Source organism: Emys orbicularis, chromosome 2 (genome assembly GCF_028017835.1).
Source record: "Emys orbicularis isolate rEmyOrb1 chromosome 2, rEmyOrb1.hap1, whole genome shotgun sequence".
NCBI lineage: Eukaryota > Metazoa > Chordata > Testudines > Emydidae > Emys > Emys orbicularis.
The window spans coordinates 83,243,753-83,262,575 of NC_088684.1; the positions used below are offsets into that span (position 1 = coordinate 83,243,753).

At 44.2% G+C, this 18,823-nt stretch overlaps 2 protein-coding genes across 3 annotated transcripts in view; one reads left to right on the top strand and one right to left on the bottom strand.

The window, feature by feature from the left end:
- Positions 1-2,755, bottom strand: part of MIB1 (MIB E3 ubiquitin protein ligase 1) — a 119,420-nt gene extending 116,665 nt beyond the window's left edge. Inside the window, exon 1 of the mRNA XM_065398373.1 lies at positions 2,527-2,755. Within this exon, the coding sequence (XP_065254445.1) occupies positions 2,527-2,755 (229 nt within the window). The remainder of the gene's footprint in view (positions 1-2,526) is intronic.
- Positions 2,756-18,658: 15,903 nt separating this feature from the next.
- The window catches only part of ABHD3 (abhydrolase domain containing 3, phospholipase), a 36,150-nt gene continuing 35,985 nt past the window's right edge, over positions 18,659-18,823 (top strand). For both annotated transcript variants that reach the window (XM_065399621.1, XM_065399622.1), the window contains exon 1: positions 18,659-18,820. In XM_065399621.1, coding sequence (XP_065255693.1) covers positions 18,659-18,820 — 162 coding nt within the window. The remainder of the gene's footprint in view (positions 18,821-18,823) is intronic.

The following is an 18,823-nucleotide window of genomic DNA, read 5'->3' on the forward strand; positions in this document are numbered from 1 at the left end:
TCAACTTATTTCAAAGTATGGTGCTCTCACGGGAAGTAGGCTAACCTGAGAGGAATTAACTCAAATTATCTACACTTGATTGAATTCTGCACTGAAGACATAACCTTAGAGACACTGTCAACTCAAATTTTCTTAAAATTTAAAAAATATCCAGTTTCTGATACAGCCCCATTCAAACAATATGTCCTGCTTGGGTTCTCCCCCCCCCCCCACCTTCTTTCCCATCCCTTCCCTCTGCCCCCCCCAACACACACTTTTTTTTTTTTTGAAAGGAAGGTTTTTCTGTTCCTTTGCTGATGTTTATAATGGTCTTTTCAGTAAGGGACAGTGAGCAGACCCAAAACCAACAACAAACATGTTTGGGTGCACACCTCCCTTTGTGGATTCCTTCTCACTTGCCCCTCTAACAGTACTGAGGCATCCCCCCACAATTTCTTGCTATTGTTTATATTACAGTAGTACTTAGAGGCCACAACTGAGATCAAGGCCCCCTTATGCTAGACAACAGACAATCACACAGTGAGAGAGAGTTTAATCTACATAAGACAAGAAGCCAGCAGAGAGGTGTCATGACTTACCCAAGGTCACACAGCAGGTCAGTCACAAAATTAGAACCTAAAGGTCCAGAGTCCTAATGCTGTGCCCTAGCCATTAGACTATACTACCTCCCCGCTGCTTCCCCTTCTTTCCAAATTCCTATTGCTTCCACACCCCAGGGAACTGTGGCATGAAGAAGAGATTTACCACTCAACCACAACTCCAGCTACCCATTGGTTCCATGCAGGTATTCTATGAAGAGGAGACACCCATTAGCCTAAAACTCAGAAACAACTCTACTCCTCTTTTATGGAAAACACCTTCATGTGGAGCCTGGAGAGAAGCGAACATATGAGCTTCTCCCAAACAAGTGCATGAGAATGCTGTCATCAGGCTAATACATGAGACAAACTAATACTATCCACAAGTTACGTCAAAAATACAAAAACTGAAAAACAGCAACAACAACAAAAGTGGTGAAAACTTCCACAGTCACTTGCAACTACAGTAGCTAAGAACTTTCAGATACATTTCAAGTTGACAATATTCCTTTGAAATCTACACATCGGATCAAGAACAGCAGGGGCATTCAAGGTGCCAATCCTGCAGACACATATGCAAATGCTTTATTTTAAGCAGGAGCAGGCCCACTGATTTTAGTAGGACCATTCCCTGTGAATGAAGGTAAGCACAAGCATAAACATTTGCAAAATCAGGATCCAAGACTGAAACACACACACACACACACTCTTTCCCTATTTTTTCTGTAACAATTCATAAAAGATTTTCAGCTTACGTTTTTAAACCATATCCCTCCTGAATACCCAGTCCAATCCTACCACACCAAAAGGACATGTAGAAAAGAACAGTTCCACATTTAGAATCATGGGTATCCATCTCAAGTGTTCAATATGACCAAAGTTTTCTCTCTATTGCACATCTGTATTAACAATAAATTTAAATAAGTTCTGTGTTTCTGTATCTTATGAAGTCTGCTAAAGAAATTAACAAACATCACAAGCTTTCTATATCATTTTTCTTTGTGTATATATAATTTGGACCCTTGGCAGAATGAAAGATGGCCTCCTCCTCCTCCCACTCATTTTCTCTTCTCAAGGCAAAATGCAAATATAAGACATGAAATGAAGAGGAAAACACTAGGAATTCCAATAAATCTGACTAATAATCCTTCCTCTGAACCAATCCCGTCCAGTAAACTTATGCCCAAATTTTAATTAAAAAAAAAAAAAAAAGCTAAGGCCACTGGGATTTTCCTTTTTCTGAAAGTTTCAATTAAAACAGGGGGATTGGTTTGTGTTAGCCTGAACATTCCCTGCAGTATGTACACCACCAAAATTGCCGCATAGTGTCGGTGCAAGAGAACATGAGAGTTAAACCAACAGCTCTATACTCATTGTCCAAGCTGAGTGAATTCAAATTTCAAATAATAAGTTTTTAAAAGGTACTTGAGTGTTAACATGCTATGGCCGTTTCGATAGTAGAAATAAAGGGAAATGTACGGTAAGTAAAATATGTTTTAAATTAGATTATGTGTTTAGCTCTAACAAAGAGCTGCTGCCAGAGATCTTGCTGCCCTCAATACAAAGTGACTGAACCAGTTTGAGAGATATTTTTAGAATAAAAAGTAAAGATGAAAGAAAACTCGGGTCCCCACCGTCTCCCTCCAACCCCACCCAATCCTGCAGAACTGTTCCCTATTGTCCATTTACTAATCCTTTATCTAATCAAGATTTAAAAGTCCACAACAGAGACGTCCAGACTACTTCCCCTACAGCGAGAGCCAGCCTACAACGCCCCGCGGCTGAAGTTCATCCCATCAACTCCAGTGGGAGGATTTCGGACCCTGAAGAGGATGAAACCACTGGTCCAGTCCACAGCACCCCCGCTCTCGCCGATGACCCCAGCCCCTCTTGCCCCCTGCCAAGTGGGGCGAGATAGAAGGGAGCGTCCCGTCCCCGGCGCCCTTACCGGTGGGCGCGCTGTCCAGGATGCGCAGGTCGTAGGCCCCGGAGCAGCGGTAATTGGCCGCGGTGCCGTTGTCCCAAACCACCACCACCTCCTCCGGGCTCTCGAAGCTGCGCACGGTGCCCACGTGGCCCTCGCCGCCGTCCTGCTTCCCCCACTTCCAGTCCGGGCCCCGCACCACCCGGGCCCCGACCCCCTCCACCATCACGCGGTTGTTCCTGGCGCTGCTCATGCCGGGGCCGCCCCTCGCGCACGGGCCCGGGGGAAGGACGCGGGGGCCCGGCGGGAGGCCCGGCCACGGGGGGCGTCTCCGCGGGGGCTGCACTGGGGGAGGGGAGCGGGGCCTCTCGGCTTGGCCGGGGCAGCCGGCCGGTCGCTCGGCAAGGCGGCGGGGGGAGGATGCGGCTCGCGTAGGCTTCGGCTCTCCCTCCCCGCACTGGGCGCTCCCGGCTCGGGGCGCTCGCCAGCCGCCTACACGTCCCGGGGGCAGGAGCGAGCCTGACGCTGCCTCATCCACTACATCCGGGCACCTCGGCGACCGGGACCCGGGGGGCGGGGAGATAGTGAGACCACCATCGCCGCCTCATCCTCTGGCCAGGAACACACACGGCGCATGCGCTGCCGCCTGCCCTGCCCTGCCCCTCGTGGCGCATGCGCATCTGAGGCCCCTGTGCATGAAAGGAGAATGGTGCCACGCAGGAGCGGGACGCTCATCAGCGCCACCTAGGGAGAGGAGTCGAGCATTGCACACGGCGTTGCGGGCGTATGGACCACGCTGGCTCCAGTATATTGGCCGGATGGGCACCACCCCAACGCCTTTGATGCAGTATCATCCACTGCTCTCTGTGGAGCTTTTCATGTGCTGCGGGTAGTAAAAGGCCTCGTTCCCAAAGCGGGGCCTCTAGCCAGTACACATATGTAATAATAATGGTGCCATGCACACCCCTGCTGCCAGGGCCGGCTCCAGGGTTTTTGCCGCCCCAAGCGGCGCAAAAAAAAAAAAAAAAAAGAGCCGTGATCGCGATCTGCGGCAGCAATTCGGTGGGAATTCCTTCGCTCCGAGCGGGAGTGAGGGACCGTCCGCCGAATTGCCGCCGAATAGCTGGACGTGCCGCCCCTCTCCGGAGTGGCCGCCCCACGCACCTGCTTGGCAAGCTGGTGCCTGGAGCCGGCCCTGCCTGCTGCTGCATATTTTTAAGCTTCCCCCCATTTTCTTAGAAGAGGAATCACATGGTTTTGGGACCCTGCCAGCATCTGCCTCTACAGCTATACTCATTTCAGCCAGGGCATGGAAGGCATTTCAGATATGGGCAGTGGAGGGAGAAGCAGGGAAGAGGGTAGGGCACAGTCAAGAGGAAAGCATATACTGTCCCTGCAAGTAAATGTCACTGTACTGGGAGGATAGGGAAACCATGGGGGGAGAATGGTGAGCTGTGGGAGGGAACAACATTGTTTTCAAGGGATGATTTTTCAAATCAGCCATCTGCCTGGGGCAATTTGATTCTCACCTTCTAAAAATAAAATAACCTAAAATTCCTCAACATGCCCACCAACCTATCCACTGGCTGGAGGGGAGGGGGGGGGTGTTTAATGGCAGCAGAATCCTGCTTATTAAGAAGGACTGTTCCTGGCAAAAATGTTCACGTGTTGTCAACTATGCTTTGAGAGAGAGAAAAAGCAGAGTGAAACCGGGAAAATGAAATAAGAGGCGAATGGAGGAGAGGGAAAGAAGGTAAAAGAGAACAGAGAGGGAGCTGCAAAAAATAAGGCAAAAGAACTGCAAAGACAGAAAGAGAAATAATAGCTTTGAGAGAGAGGCAGAGAAAAGGAGAAGACACCTGTGCAAGATGTAATGTAAGGAATGCTGGGGATAGAGAGAGTCAAGTGTAGATACATCCGAATTGGGGGCTTGGGAACTACAGATTTAATTGGATGAGGTTGACAAACTCCATTAAGGAAATGTAGAAGGCTATGAAGACCCACTCTCCTTTAATATCACAGCACGCAAATATAGGAATTGCCTTTTGTGTAGCTATTTGTATCACAATACTGGGGTCAGAAATACAAAACATCTTGCTTCCCCCTTGTGAGGGTTTCTTCCAGACATTTAATGGCTTTGATCTCACATTTGCCCTCCATACCATGAAACTCATGTTCAAAGCAAGATTAAAATAGAGAAAAGATTAAGATTATATGAGATCATCACTATGCAAAGATTAATTTTTTCACATCTGCTTGATTACAAGCTCAGAAAATGTTTACATTTCATGAGCTTGGCAGATCCATTTTTTTTTTTTACTCACATTTTATGACAAGTCTAACAGGCAACGAAGAGCATGACAATCCACTAGATAACAAGTTCACTAGCTTTGTTTGGCATAGGACCCCGTGCTTCCAAATAGCAGGAACACTTCACCACAGCCTTAATGTTGAACACTTATCCGAATTGCCATGCATATTTAGGGCCAAATCTCTAAAGGCAATGGATCCCTGCAGTTCCGTTATGCAGTCAAAGTAGACTGAGGTGTGGTCTGACAGTATTCTACATATTCCATGCTCACTATGGAGATCTAGCTCTACAGCAGAGCAGAAGGTGGAGTTGTGTGTGTGTTGGAGGAGTGGCAGGACAGAGAAGGCAATGGAGCTAGTGCCTCTGTAAGCCCCAAGGTAGGTGGGGATGCAGCAGGCACTACTGCAGCCCAGAAGCTATCATAGTAGCTATGCTAATGGTTCAGACACTGAGGGGAAAAGGAGTATGTACCCTCACCCAGCTCTGGCTCCCCATGAAGTTCCCCTGCACAAAACCCAGACTTTGTGCAAAGATCTAGAATATGGCTCTTAATTAATCTACACACACACATATTTCACTCTAAAGATTATTCTTGGGTTAATTCCACACATGCCAAGTTGATGTTTATCCATCTTAAATAATTTTCCCCCTTCTATTCTAATAAGAAATCATATTGTGATTGACCAAAGGTATACCTAAAAAAAGACTGAATGATGTTATCTCATTGTTCTTATCTGTCCTTACAAGGATGTGCTATGCTGAGTATTAAGCATCCTAGGCAGGATTTGAAAGAGAAGTGATTAGTCAGAAGAGAAAAATAACTGCTAAAAGGTAGCTGTGCTTCCCTCATAACTAGGTTATTATTTCCCTTTCTGTACTTCCTTTACACGCCAGCAATAGAAGAGCTCATGAAAACATTTCCTGACTTTTCTTGCATACAGCTTTCTCACAGTATAGCACAGTAGTGACACAAAACTTCTAAACAACTATAGCATTGATCCCATTAGTCACTGTTTCCTCCACCATACTAAGACTCCAAACTATTTGCTCATAAGGAATAGCTTCTTTAATATGAAAATGTGCCCCCTGTGCATCCATTCCCTACCACAGAGTTTGATTTCCACTTCTGCAGTGGAAGCCTCAAAAGATTAACACGTATCATGCCAGGAAGTTGTGTCATTCTTAAAATTGCTTGGATGTCTTTATGCTGAGAGTGAATTTTGCTTGTACTGAGCTTATTACGTTAGTATGGGGCATTTTGCAGCCATTCAGCCAGAATGGTACACAAATTCATAAGAGTTGTGAATGGCAAATTACCAGAACATTTTCTCTTTCCAACTGTGGGTCTTTGATTTTTTGAGGATCCATTGATGGCTCTAGGGTCATAATTTTCTCATCTCATCCATTCTACTTTTTAGATATTCATTATCAGCAAATGTACAGCTGGTGTTTCTTGCTGAGGATGATCTAAAGCACATACTTTTTATTACCCTTTGGCTAAAATGGTTGAGGAGGTCTACCTTGTGCCTGAGTGAGAGGAGTTCAATGCTTTTAAATACATAGTGTCCCTTCCAAATCTTGGTCCTGAAAAGACGAATACTCGTGTTAACAAAAAACTGATGTGGTGGGATGTTTTGTTTTTAATACAATTCTTGGGTTAACAAGATTAAGCTGCAAAAAATATGGACAAATTATGGTTTCAAGGAATGAGCTATCCATAACACATAGTTAGATATGACAGGTGTACAGGCTGTGTGAGGAAAGAGCCCTGAGAGGTAACAAGCATGATGATGTCTCAACGATCCTGAGAACAAGAGAACACACCTAGATAGAGACCAGTCACAGGGCAGTGGCTTACAGGGTGCCCCCTCATGGCCTCAGGGTGACCCTACCAGCAGCCCCGGCCTCTATTTCCCTCTTCCAGAGGCCCCAGTAACTCCATACAAGCTTTCCAAACATAAATAACCCATTGATAGGTTAATTACAAGAGTCCCACAACCATAGTCCACAATTTCCCAGCAAAATCCAAACACTACATTCAAGGCCCAACAGTCTAAAAACAAACTAAATACAGCTCTGCCATTTCTCACCATGCCCCAGCTCTCTGGTACAGTCCCAGTATCTCACCCCACCTAGACTCTCAGATGCAGTGCTGCATCTCTCACCACATCTCACCCCAGCCCCGCTAGCTGGGGTGCATCTATGCCCTGCTTCATTCTCAGGATTGGTGCTAGCTCTTGCCAGGAGACATTAGCAGGCTCATCCCGATCTCATTATTATCCCCCACCCTTCAGCCCCTCGGGATCTCTAGCTTCATCTCGCTGGCTGAGAGAGCTAGCAGGCAGTTCTCTCTGCTGCTTTCAGCCTTCTGCCCTCTCTGGCATGGCTCTCTGGCCTGGGGAAGTTTATAGATGACCTCTTGACTGCTTTCTGCTTTCATCAGCCTGATTTGGCTCCACTGCTCAACTAGGGAACTCTCACCACTACCTTCTTCAAGGGCATCTGCTCCCTGAAGCTCTCAGCCCAGCTCTGTTTCTGAACTCTGACCCTCTCTCTAGACTCTAAGTTCTGGACTTTCCCTTGCATTTGGTCTCGCTCTCATTTGTAAGTCCCAAGGGCAGCCCTGCCCTCCCCATTTCACCAATCGACCATTCACTTGGACTGGGACAGGAGAGCAGGGCTCAATTTCATTTAAGGGACCAGTTATGAGACAACTGAAACCATTCCAATGTGCTTATCCTGTGAAAAGCAGGAGTCAATACTTTTAACTGGAAACAGAATAAGGGCCTCTTCAACCTACTCCCTTATGGCTTCATTGCCTCTCTTCCCACACTAAACAAAATGCTGATTTTCAAACATCTATGAAAATGTCACTTCAGTCACTTTCTGTTTCTTGTTGCATCCAATTCAGATTTTTCATCTTTATATTCAAGGTCCTATATACACCTCCGCCCCGCTCACATCTTTGCTCTTGTTCTCTTTTATTTAATTTTCATGTCCGGTTGTGCCCCCACTTTTCCCTTCTTTTTTTCCAAGTCAGATCCTTGAATAGCCCCCATCTCTCAGTGAGCCAAGTAACCTTCAAATCCCTCCTCAAAATTCACTTCTTTTGGTTAGCGTTCTATTACTAATCTCTATTCTAATGATATCTCCTCTAGCTGTATCAAAGAAAGAAAAATATGAAACAGAACTACTAAGTGATCAGTTTAAAAAAAAATGTTCTCCAAAAAACTATTCCCTTCCCCTTCCTCTGTTGAGTCTTCTTAAAGCTACACCAAACACCATAGTTTGTTGATCATTTGTTGATATGTCACCTTTCCAATTAAGATAGTAAGCTCTAGGGGGCAGGTAACTTTTTAATACTTATATATTAAGTGACACACAAGTATACAGAATAAATAATGTCATGGATGAGTCTAAAAATATTTTTTTTTAAATCCAATTAATTAGTAACTATATTGTGGCCACCACAAAGTTTGTGACCACCTAGAACTTTCTGGTTGACACATTTCTACATATAATAGCCACAGTGACTTTGGGGATAGAATTCAGATCCTCCTGCTCCATAACCACCAGTTCTTACTGTAACTAGAGCAGAATCCTCTTTGGCAGTTAGTTGGACAGTTCAGATTACACCCAGTAGATGGCACACACTAGTCACTATTATGTGGGGGAGAAAAACACTTCTGGAAAAACTGCAGGGGACAAGCTCTCCAGGGTTCCGCCTGTGGAGGCAGGTTCAGTGGCAGCCCCCAAATGTCACTGATTCCCCAGGATCTGCAAGAAGCACATGACCTCCCTCTTTGGATCCCAAATCTCCTCTTCTCCCCCGGGGCTCCTTAGCAACACAACCATTGTAAAGTGGCTGCAATGCAACTGTGAATTCCCCCACTTAGTGAAAGATTTTGCATTTGGCTGAGTTTGCTGAAAGATTTATAAATGTACATGCACTCGGACAAAGACTATCATCTGGGGAAGCTCCCAAATATAATTTATACCATCCAGTGTATGAAATACTCTCCTGGTATGCTGATTTTGGGATAGGATTATATGACTAACTGAAAGGCTAAAACTTCTGATTCTTTTGACAAATCAAGACTTCATTTTGAGGCCTATCTTATCCAGTGAACCTTCCGTAGAAAAGCAGTGCCCTTTAAAAGGCACTGTTTAATGCAGACATTGCTTTTAGTTTTTATTATTCTGGTTTCTGGGGCTATGTATGTGTGGATTGTAGGTGAGACTCTAACCTTGTGTGTTACACTTTACAAAGAAAGTGTGTTTAGACTCCCAATTAAGTTCTGGACACACTTCAATTTTAAGGAACACCTATAAAAACAGTTATTACATTTTTAGAAGCACTGGGCCTGATCCTTCAAACACATTTACTTGAGTAGTCCTTGGTTACACAACTAGTATCATTGCAGTCAGTTACTACTATCTATTTAAAGCAGAAATGCCCAAACTTTGTCCCACTGAGGGCTGCAGACACAACTATTCAAGAGCTGAGGACATAAAATGGAATAGACTGTAGCTGTCCTGTCTTAAATACACAGATGCAGCCTATAGAAATGTTATGAGCTGGATGAAACCTTCATATTGGTTGAGTCACTGAGATTGAGGGATGTCAATGCACCCCCGACTTAACATAGCTAAGGATAAATTAATCACCTAAGAGCTGCCCAGGAGTTTTGGACTATGTGGCCTGGGGAGGTAGGGAAAGTTGCCAAGTATTGTTTTAGATAAGTATATGTGAGGGAAGACACAGAGAGAGAAAGCCTGAAGAAAACTAAGCAGAAACCTGTAACCATGGGGTGACCTTGAGAAAAATCTATAGAGGTTCCGGGGTTGGGGCATTGGCTGAGAAGCATCTTGGGTCTATAAACTAAGGAACTAGTCCTTTTGCCTTTGATTCCTTCTGCATTCAGAGAAGCAGGAGTTTGTACGTTCCTTGTAAATAAATAAGACAGCATCAAAGATAATGCCAGACTTCAACATCCCCGGGGCCTTGAACGCTGACTAGCTGCTCAGGTCAGAGGGGGTAATAAAATACATCCCCGCATATGATGCTCTTAGTCCAAATATCCTGGCTTCTTGGATCAAAGTGGAACATTGCAAACTGGGACCTGCAGTCTCCTCAGGCCCCATCTCTACTTTAAAAGTTATGGGGAGCCTAGAGCTGGTTAGGGGAAATAAATTCCCATGACAACAACTGATACAAAACAAAATTGTTTTAGCCAAAGACTCTCTACCAATTCTTTTGTTTGAGGGCGAGGGTTGAAATGTCAAAAAAAAAAAAAAAAAAAAAACCACTGCAAATTTTTGATGGTTCACATGGAAAATTTTGCCCAGCTAAAATTTAGTTTTTTTGATCAACTAAAAATTTTTTAATCAGAAATGGACATTAAAAATTGCAACCAGCTGTAGGGCAGTCATGGGCTTCCTCTATAGGCCACATTTAATTTATCTGTGGTTTAAAATACAGCAGACCCTTATCATTCCTCAGGCTTTGCTGCCTTCCTGTGGCCATACATAGTCATTCATTAAAGCTATGATACACCTCTACCCCGATATAACGCTGTCCTTGGGAGCCAAAAAATCTTACCACATTATAGGTGAAACCGCATTATATCGAACTTGCTTTGATCCGCCGGAGTGCGCAGCCCCGCCCCCCCGGAGCACTGCTTTACCGCGTAATATCCGAATTCATGTTATATTGGGTCGCGTTATATCGGGGTGGAGGTGTATGTATATATTTAACAGTTGCACTTTGTTTCAGTTTCACCCTCTTCATTACATTTTATTTTACTAGCTTGATAATTAATAATGCATTTTAATTTCTTCCCAATTTTCATAAAACATTTCAGCAACAATTAGCACCACTGGAAATGTGCATGAAGTTTTCCCAGTTTCAGTAGAATTAGAAGTTTTTTTAAATGGTTGGTGAATTTAAACAAGTTCTCATAAAACACACTACGCTTTATAAAAAACCAACACATTACTGATGTCTTCGTTTAAAGTTTTTTAGTACAACAGATATTTCACCCACTCTGGTGTATTTTTAAGATCTTGTCCCACTTCCCATGCCTTTGATTCCTCCTCCAAGAAGCCTAACTTCTCCTTTTCTTCAGCAAAGCCAGACATTGGATAGAGGAGAAGATACTGGGACACCATCTCCTTCTGCTGCAGAGCAAGATTAAATTCTTAGGGACCTGGAGGGATGGAGGATTTTTAGCTGGCTGAAATTATGGCAAAAGACAGCAGACTGTATGCCATCACAGTAGTGATGGGGCTAATCGTTCAGAGGTGGGTGTCAGAATGAAATGTGTGACATGATCCCCAGTGAACAACAGGCTAACCTCATTCTTCCTCAGTGCTCAGGGAAAGGACTAAACATGGTTTGCCAAGTGGCCAGTTTAAAGTTGCAGTCCTTTGATACTGAGTGTGTAACCCTGAATTCCCAATTCACTTCTGTCTTTTGCTGATTCAGATGGCAGACTCTCTACAAGAAAAAGAAAATGGGGAAAGATGAGGTTCCATGCCATTCTACTTATGGAAGAAGCAGCATACTTGTGCTGTAATTAGGAGGACAAAGAGAACCACACAGCCAGAGCATTTCACTTAAAGATAAATCACTCATGAAGTCAGGAGACTTGGTTTCCATTCCCTGCTGCATAAGACATTGGACAAGTCATGTAGACACTGTCTGCCTCAGCTTCCCCATGCTTTTCTACCTTTGTGAAGTACTTTAAAATCTATTAATTAAAAGCATTACATAAGTGCTAAATGATATGGCAACATTCATTTCTCTTACTATAAAGGAACAGTATCTCAGTCAGTGGCAAGGACAAACTATTATTACAAACCTTTTCAAACCTCAGCATAAGAATACCAATACTCTGCCTGCCCTGGCTAATCCTGTTCTTTTTCATACAAACTAAAGTCACAATCACTTACAGTACAGTCAGTTGATAATGGCCATAAAAGAGCTGCTATTTTTCTGGCCACAGCAGGTGGCCACAAAAGGCAATGTAATTAATATGGACAAATTCTGAGTCCTTGTCTACATGATATTTTTTCTTAAATCTCTCAATTTTGCACTTCCAGAAGTGGGAGTTCTAGTGTAGACAGGCTCTCAGCATTTTAACCACCAAGTCATCTAATCTTATCTCAATGAAAAAGTGACTAGGATCCCAGTTTAGCAGCATATGCTTAGTGCCACTGACATTTTTAAAGTTACACAGGTAATTCGGGCCTAAAACACCAGCCTGTCTACACAAGTGTTCCCACCTTTGCCATTCCAGTGGAGCTGCAATAGTGGGAGATTGTACAAAAAATGCCAGTGAAGACAAGGTCACAGGAACCATTAAGGCAGGCAACCATGGCTCATGAGACTCTTAGAACGGTTTCTCTCTATTCACTTTGAAACTCTACCTCTAGAGAGCTATTCATCTTAGCTATGCCTCCTGAAAACCCAATCTCTCTCTCTCTCTCTCACACACACACACACATACACACAAACAAGATGGCAGCTGCAGCTGTGCTCTTTAAATAGGCAACAGAAAATGATGCAAAGTGGGCCAGATTGAGGGGAAGAATAATGAATTCTTAGATCCTATTCTGGAGTAGACTTGCAGGGCCGGCTCCAGGGTTTTGGCCGCCCCAAGCAGCCAAAAAAAAAAAAAAAAAAAAAAAGCCGCGATCGCGATCTGCGGCGGCAATTCGGCGGGAGGTCCTTCGCTCCCAGGCGGAGTGAGGGACCGTCCGCCGAATTGCCGCCGAATACCTGGACGTGCCGCCCCTCTCCGGAGCTGCCGCCCCAAGCACCTGCTTGACAAGCTGGTGCCTGGAGCCGGCCCTGTAGACTTGGGATTTTGGGCTCCCACCTCAGGCAAGGACATCTTTAGAATCCAAAAATTGGGATCCTCTCACAGGCCAAGTGGATTTTATAACCATTTACTAGGCTGATCTATATTATATGCTGAGGAGAAAAATCTTAATGAAGTGTGAAGGCTGAAATTTTAAGTCACAAGAAAGACAAAAAGTAAGAGCAAAGGATCCTCTAACAATCTAGCAATGCAATAGAGTCAGCTGCCTCCCAGCACCTCCTCATAGCCAGGGGTGGCTCTGCCATACCCTGCATCAGCTACCCTCTTCTTCAGGGCTCCTTAAATAAACTCTGCCAGTTCAGAGTCTGTAGAACATTCCCTTTTGGGCCTAATTTATTTATAACCAATTCCACACACTCAATCCTGGAGCTTCTCCCAGGAGAGAAGCTTCCTCTCCCGTGCATCACTGCCAGGCCTTCCTGCCGGTAGTCTTCCCTTGCTTTTGGTAGGTGACTCCCAGCCCTCCATGGCTAAAGTCTTTTCCCCCTGCCATCTCAACCTCAGTCCTGGGGCTTCTCCCAGGGGAGAATCTAATTCAAGTTCCAGCTTCACTCTGGTTCTTCCCTGCTTTTAGCAGGCCTAGACCTCCCAGACCTACCTGGTGGGAATTTTTTTGTCCCTGAAGTCTGAGACTCTCGTGAAACTTTCTATGCACTGCAGCCTGGAGAAGCCTTCTAACTCTCGGCAGCTTCACTGCTACAACTTCTTCTTCCTGGTTCCCGTTCCCCCCTGGCTCTTTACAGAGACCAGCTGCCCTCTCCAGAGTCTATTAATGAGGTTCAAGTGGCCTGAACCAGTTCCCTCTTGGGGCCCAGTCCACCCGTTGCCGTATATATACACAATAGCACATACACCAGCTTTCTCTATATAAATAGCTTTTTGTAAATTACTTTATTCTCTGTGCTGCCATACAAGTTCTCTGTGCTGCCTAGTAGTCCAATGTATTTCAGTAGAGTTAAAAGTTATGTACCTATTAAATGCTTTCAAATATTATGCAATAGGGTTTTGTTACATTTTCATACAACACATGTGCATCTATGCTTATACAGGAAAAAGTGCAGTTCCTTAAATTAGAGAGAAGAGAGAAGCATGGTCTAGTGATCCAATCAGGGGACTGGCATCCAGGAACTCAGTTCTTCTCTGTATCTGTTTCCCCATCTCTAAAAGTGATATAATAACTCACAGGGGTAAAGTCAGGATCTATTAGTTTGTGTTCCTGAAGTACTTTGAAGATGTAAGATCAGTGGCCAGGTACAGCAAGGTATTTAAGCATGTACTTAAAGTGCCTGAGAACTGTTATTGCCATGTGCTCAAAGTTAAGTATTTGCATAAGAGCTTTCCTGGATCAGGGCCTATATAAATGCTAAATAATATCTGATAAACAATGGCTTAGTTGCTATGAAATTATCTGTTAAAGTAATGATGAACTTTGAGTAATCCAAGAATACACAATAATCTTAATTTTTTAATGTTTTAACATAAGCAACTGAAGTCTCAATCTTGACATTACATTAATGCAAGTTTTAATAGATAAGTGTATTAGATTTCATACACACCAGGTGTGGTTATTTGGATATGCATTTATGAAAAAATGCTCCTACAAATTCCCTACGACACACACCTTAGTGCATGTTGCTGAATTTTTATGAGTTATGTACTGTGCATACTCTTAACATATATATACACACACACACCTCATTCAAGATTACACAAAAAGTTTTATAAGTAGTTTTCATAGTTATCATGCAAAAGGAAATCTAGACCATTTTTTAGGTGGAAAAAAATCTTCTTGTGTGAAATCCTGACTCCACTGATGTCAATGGCCAAGCTACCATTGACTTCAATGAAGCCAGCATTTCACTGTTTGCTTTGAGATGTTTTTTAAATAACTAAAAGTATTATAAAACACCATAAAATGTTTTGTTTCTACGCTTAATTTAAGCATGCAACTTTTCAGACAAAAAATTGTGATATTTATAAGGGAATGAAAATAGGGGAGTTTAAATGGAAGTGTTACCTCAACTGTAGCTATAGACAAGGGTCTATGTACTCCAGGGGTCGGCAACCTTTCAGAAGTGGTGTGCTGAGTCTTCATTTATTCACTCTAATTTAAGGTTTCGCGTGCCAGTAATACATTTTAACGTTTTTAGAAGGTCTCTTTCTATAAGTCTATAATATGTAACTAAACTATTGTTGTATGTAAAGTAAATAAGATTTTTAAAATGTTTAAGAAGCTTCATTTAAAATTAAATTAAAATGCAGAGCCCCCCGGACCGGTGGCCAGGACCCGAGTAGCGTGAGTGCCACTGAAAATCAGCTCACGTGCTGCCTTTGGCACGCGTGCCATAGGTTGCCTACCCCTGATGTACTCCATAGCAAACTTAACCCACGTTCTATCGGAAAGTCCCTAGATTCTGTGGCAGTCTAGTAAAAATTGTCAAAGTTTTATGGCAGTTTCAGATAGATTTTTTAAATGGCAGTTTTAACTGGATTAGAGATGAATATGAGAAATATACCCAATACAGTAGTTTATTTTTATACTAATTTAGTTTATTTTATGCTGTCTCACATTGTCAGTAGGCCACAAATTGTGATCTTTGGGTTTCAGAATTATCAAATTCATGGGGGAGTTGACACTTCTCAGAATTATTGATTCATGTTGTCTGAAAACTCAGGAAGGCACCACTGCATTGGTTTGTACTCAGGTCACCTTTTGAAGGAATCTTCACAACTATAAGGGCTAGAAATGACATTTTGATCACATTCCTGTGGCAAGCAGTGGATTTTGCAGCAAGTTCCACAGTATTAAGGAATATTTTAGCATTTCTGCAGCTTAGCATTTGCCTCAGGAAGTAGCAAACACAAACCTTCTCGGAAAGATCAACATTTACTAATAGAGTGGGGGCACTTCAGGCAAACATGGCTGATATCAGCCTGGAATATGCCACAGAATTGTACCACGTTTTAACATGGTTGTGAACAATTATGTTAAATGACACGATGCAGAGACCAGACACGATGCACAAACCAGTACAAATAGTGTTCAGCATCATGTCACCTAAAATGATTAAACGGTGGCCTAAGCTAGGTTTAATGACAATTAGCTCACATGATGCTGAATGTAATTTGTCCTCTACCTTCGCAAGGTCCCAGAGCTCAGGATCCAGCCCAAGCCCAAATATCTACACAGCAATTTTTCAGCCCCGGAGCTTGAGCGTCACAAGCCCAAGTCAGCTGACCCAGGCCAGCTGTGTCATGGGGATTTTTATCCCCATGTAGACATACCCTGAGTACCTTCCAGGGTAAACAAGACTTAAAGGACAAGCAGAAAAGCACCCTCTTTTAATTTAAAGCAATTTGGTGGCCCATTCAGAATTGCAGTGAGAGCAAAGAACTTGCAAAATTCCTGTCGTGCTGCAAACCATTTGCTCTCAGATCCTTTTTTTGGGCAGTCTCTTGCTGTTCTTCCTCAGTCCCTCTTCCTCACTAGACTCTTCTCACTTCTTCATTTTGTAAGCAATTCTTCCCACAAGTCTCTTCAATTACCCGCTGCGGCCAGCTGGCCTGTCCATTGGCAGCTATGACTACAGATCATGCCAAAGCTGCCTCTCAAATTCCCCCCCCTACTCAGGCTGTCACTTCAACTCCTCCTTTTCCAGACACCCTGATTCTCCTGTCACTGTTCCAGCTCTCCCTTCTCAGACTGCTGCTTCCCACCAGCCTCTTTCTTCAAGACGGTCTCTCAGCTCCAATAGCCACCTGATTTTACTCTGAAAAAAGAAACTAGTACTAAAGGAATTAGCTAGGCTCCCTCCACCCACAAGATTATTATTTTTGTAACCGGAGACCTTCTCTAATCCAAAAACCCAATAATTCTCCCCAAAGCCCCCCATCATCACATAACCACTTGCAGCAAAAATAGCAGAGAACCCTAGTGAGGTCTCTTTTAATTACTTTTACAAAGCAACTAGTTACAAAGAAGACTAGATAAACAATAGGTTGAGTAATCTGTTTGAATAACCTGGTTTAGAGACAAGCATACAAAATCAAAGAAAAATCTGTGGCTTCCCTCTCAATCCATTAAAGCTAGGTTGATCCAATAAGATATCTAAGGAATGGAGGGCAAAGAGCATTGTAAATATAGCAAGTATCTTTGGAATTTTGGACTGTGCTCCTTTGAAAAAGCTATAAACAAAGTTCACACCAGGTTCCTCCCCACCCACATTTACAACTCCAGTGTCTCTTGGAATTGGGTACATAGGAACAAAATCACTTTTTACTTATCTTATCTCTGAGAAGATATCAGAGAATTACTAGAAGACTTAAGTTGGCTACATACAAAGAAACACTGTAGGAAGAATAGCTACTGGCACACCTACCCCACTTTGCAGGGTTCTAGAGTCCAAGCCCAAACATCTGTACTGCAATTAAACAGTCCCTTAGCCTGAGCCCCACAAGTCCAAGTCAGCTGGCACGGGCCAGCCACAGGTTTTTAATTGCAGTGTGATCATACCCAGTGTGTCACAGCTAAAAAAAAGAAGGAACAGACTGTTTAGCATAAGTAGTTAACACACATTTTGACACACATTCAACATGAAGTGGCCCATGAAGATTCATGTTTTTAAATCTTACAAAATCAGTTCAGCCCTCTTGCCAATGTATGGCCCTGTATAAGTGAGAGATTACTAGTTACTATTACTGTCTGAATATACACATGCTTAAATAATAATAATAATTAGTATTTTTTGGTATTTTGACAACTGACACATTAATTTTAAATTCCAACCTTGCCTGGGTCTCTGTTCTCACTGAAAGGGAGGCGCTTTAGGTCTGTCTGAAGAACTGTGGTTCACAAAGTGATTGAATGAAAATGAGACATTGGTCATGAAAGCGAAAAGGTGGAAGCCTCGGCCTTGAATGGACTTGTTCTGCAAGAGCAGTGATTCCCAAACTATTGTCTGTAGAGAGCTGGCTCAGCATGTGTGGTGCTGTATGATTGAATATGACCATTTTTATCATTGTTTCTACAACCGTTATGCAATTGCAACTAACCTTGTACAAAGTATATCACAAGGTGTCAATGGAAAAGTTATGATTTGCTAACTATGATTATCCTGTTTATATGCATGTATCATCTTTGTATCGGAAGTTATGAATATTGGCGATGTACAGGTATCTTATACATGTGTTGTATTCCTGGGTAACACCCAGCAGATAGAATTTACATTGGTGCAAGACAGCTATGTATTGATGGCCCATCAAGGACACTAAACTCTCACAATGGCCCATAGAAGAAACTCATCCTGCTCAGATCACTCTTCCTGTGCACACCTCAGTCTCTGGGGGGCCAATGGCCACTCCCTGTGCGTTATCAAAGCATGTAAGGACATCTGACATGCAGGGGAGCCCTTGCTACACCATCGCTCCCACCTGGTAGTGAGCCAAAGCGCTTTGGAAGCATGGCCTTGAGCCCACCCTGCAACAAGCCTGATTCCCCCACCCCCATCACCAACTAGAGGGCGGCAGGATCCTCCTGCATGCAGATCTCCCCACCCCCACCCCACCGCCACATCCCTGCCTCTCTAGCCGCCTGCCCGGGTGTGGCTCTTGCGCCTTGTCACAGCTGTCTCGCCCTGTCCCCCACTGCGGTAATCTCCGCCCGAGCGCACGGGCCCGGCCTTGGACAACCGGAGGGGAGGGACAGGGGCGGAGCAGGCTGGGCAGCCGCAAGAAGAGGAAGCGCCGCTGCTGCTGGGGCGGCCCCGGAACGTTCCGCTGGCTGCAGCAGATTCGGCACCGTCTGGATCCCGGGGAAGCAGCAGGACGGAGTCAGCTGCCGGGCTCCTTCCCCCCGAGCTCCCCTAGGGTGTATGCGCCGGTTCCCAGCCCTGCATCACCGGGCGCTTCCCCCTCCCCGTGTGTGTGCCGCATCCCGCCGTCCGGAGCTGCCTTTGCTGCTATGAGGCTGCTGGAGACCGATCTGCAGGTCCTGACCCGGGAGCTGTCCCTGTACCTGGAGATCCAGGTGCCGGCGGGGCTCTTCGGTTCCGGTGTGGGCTTGTCCCTGGTGCTGGGCTTCAGCGCCGCCTTCGCCTGCTATTACCTCAGTAGCATCGCCAAGGTG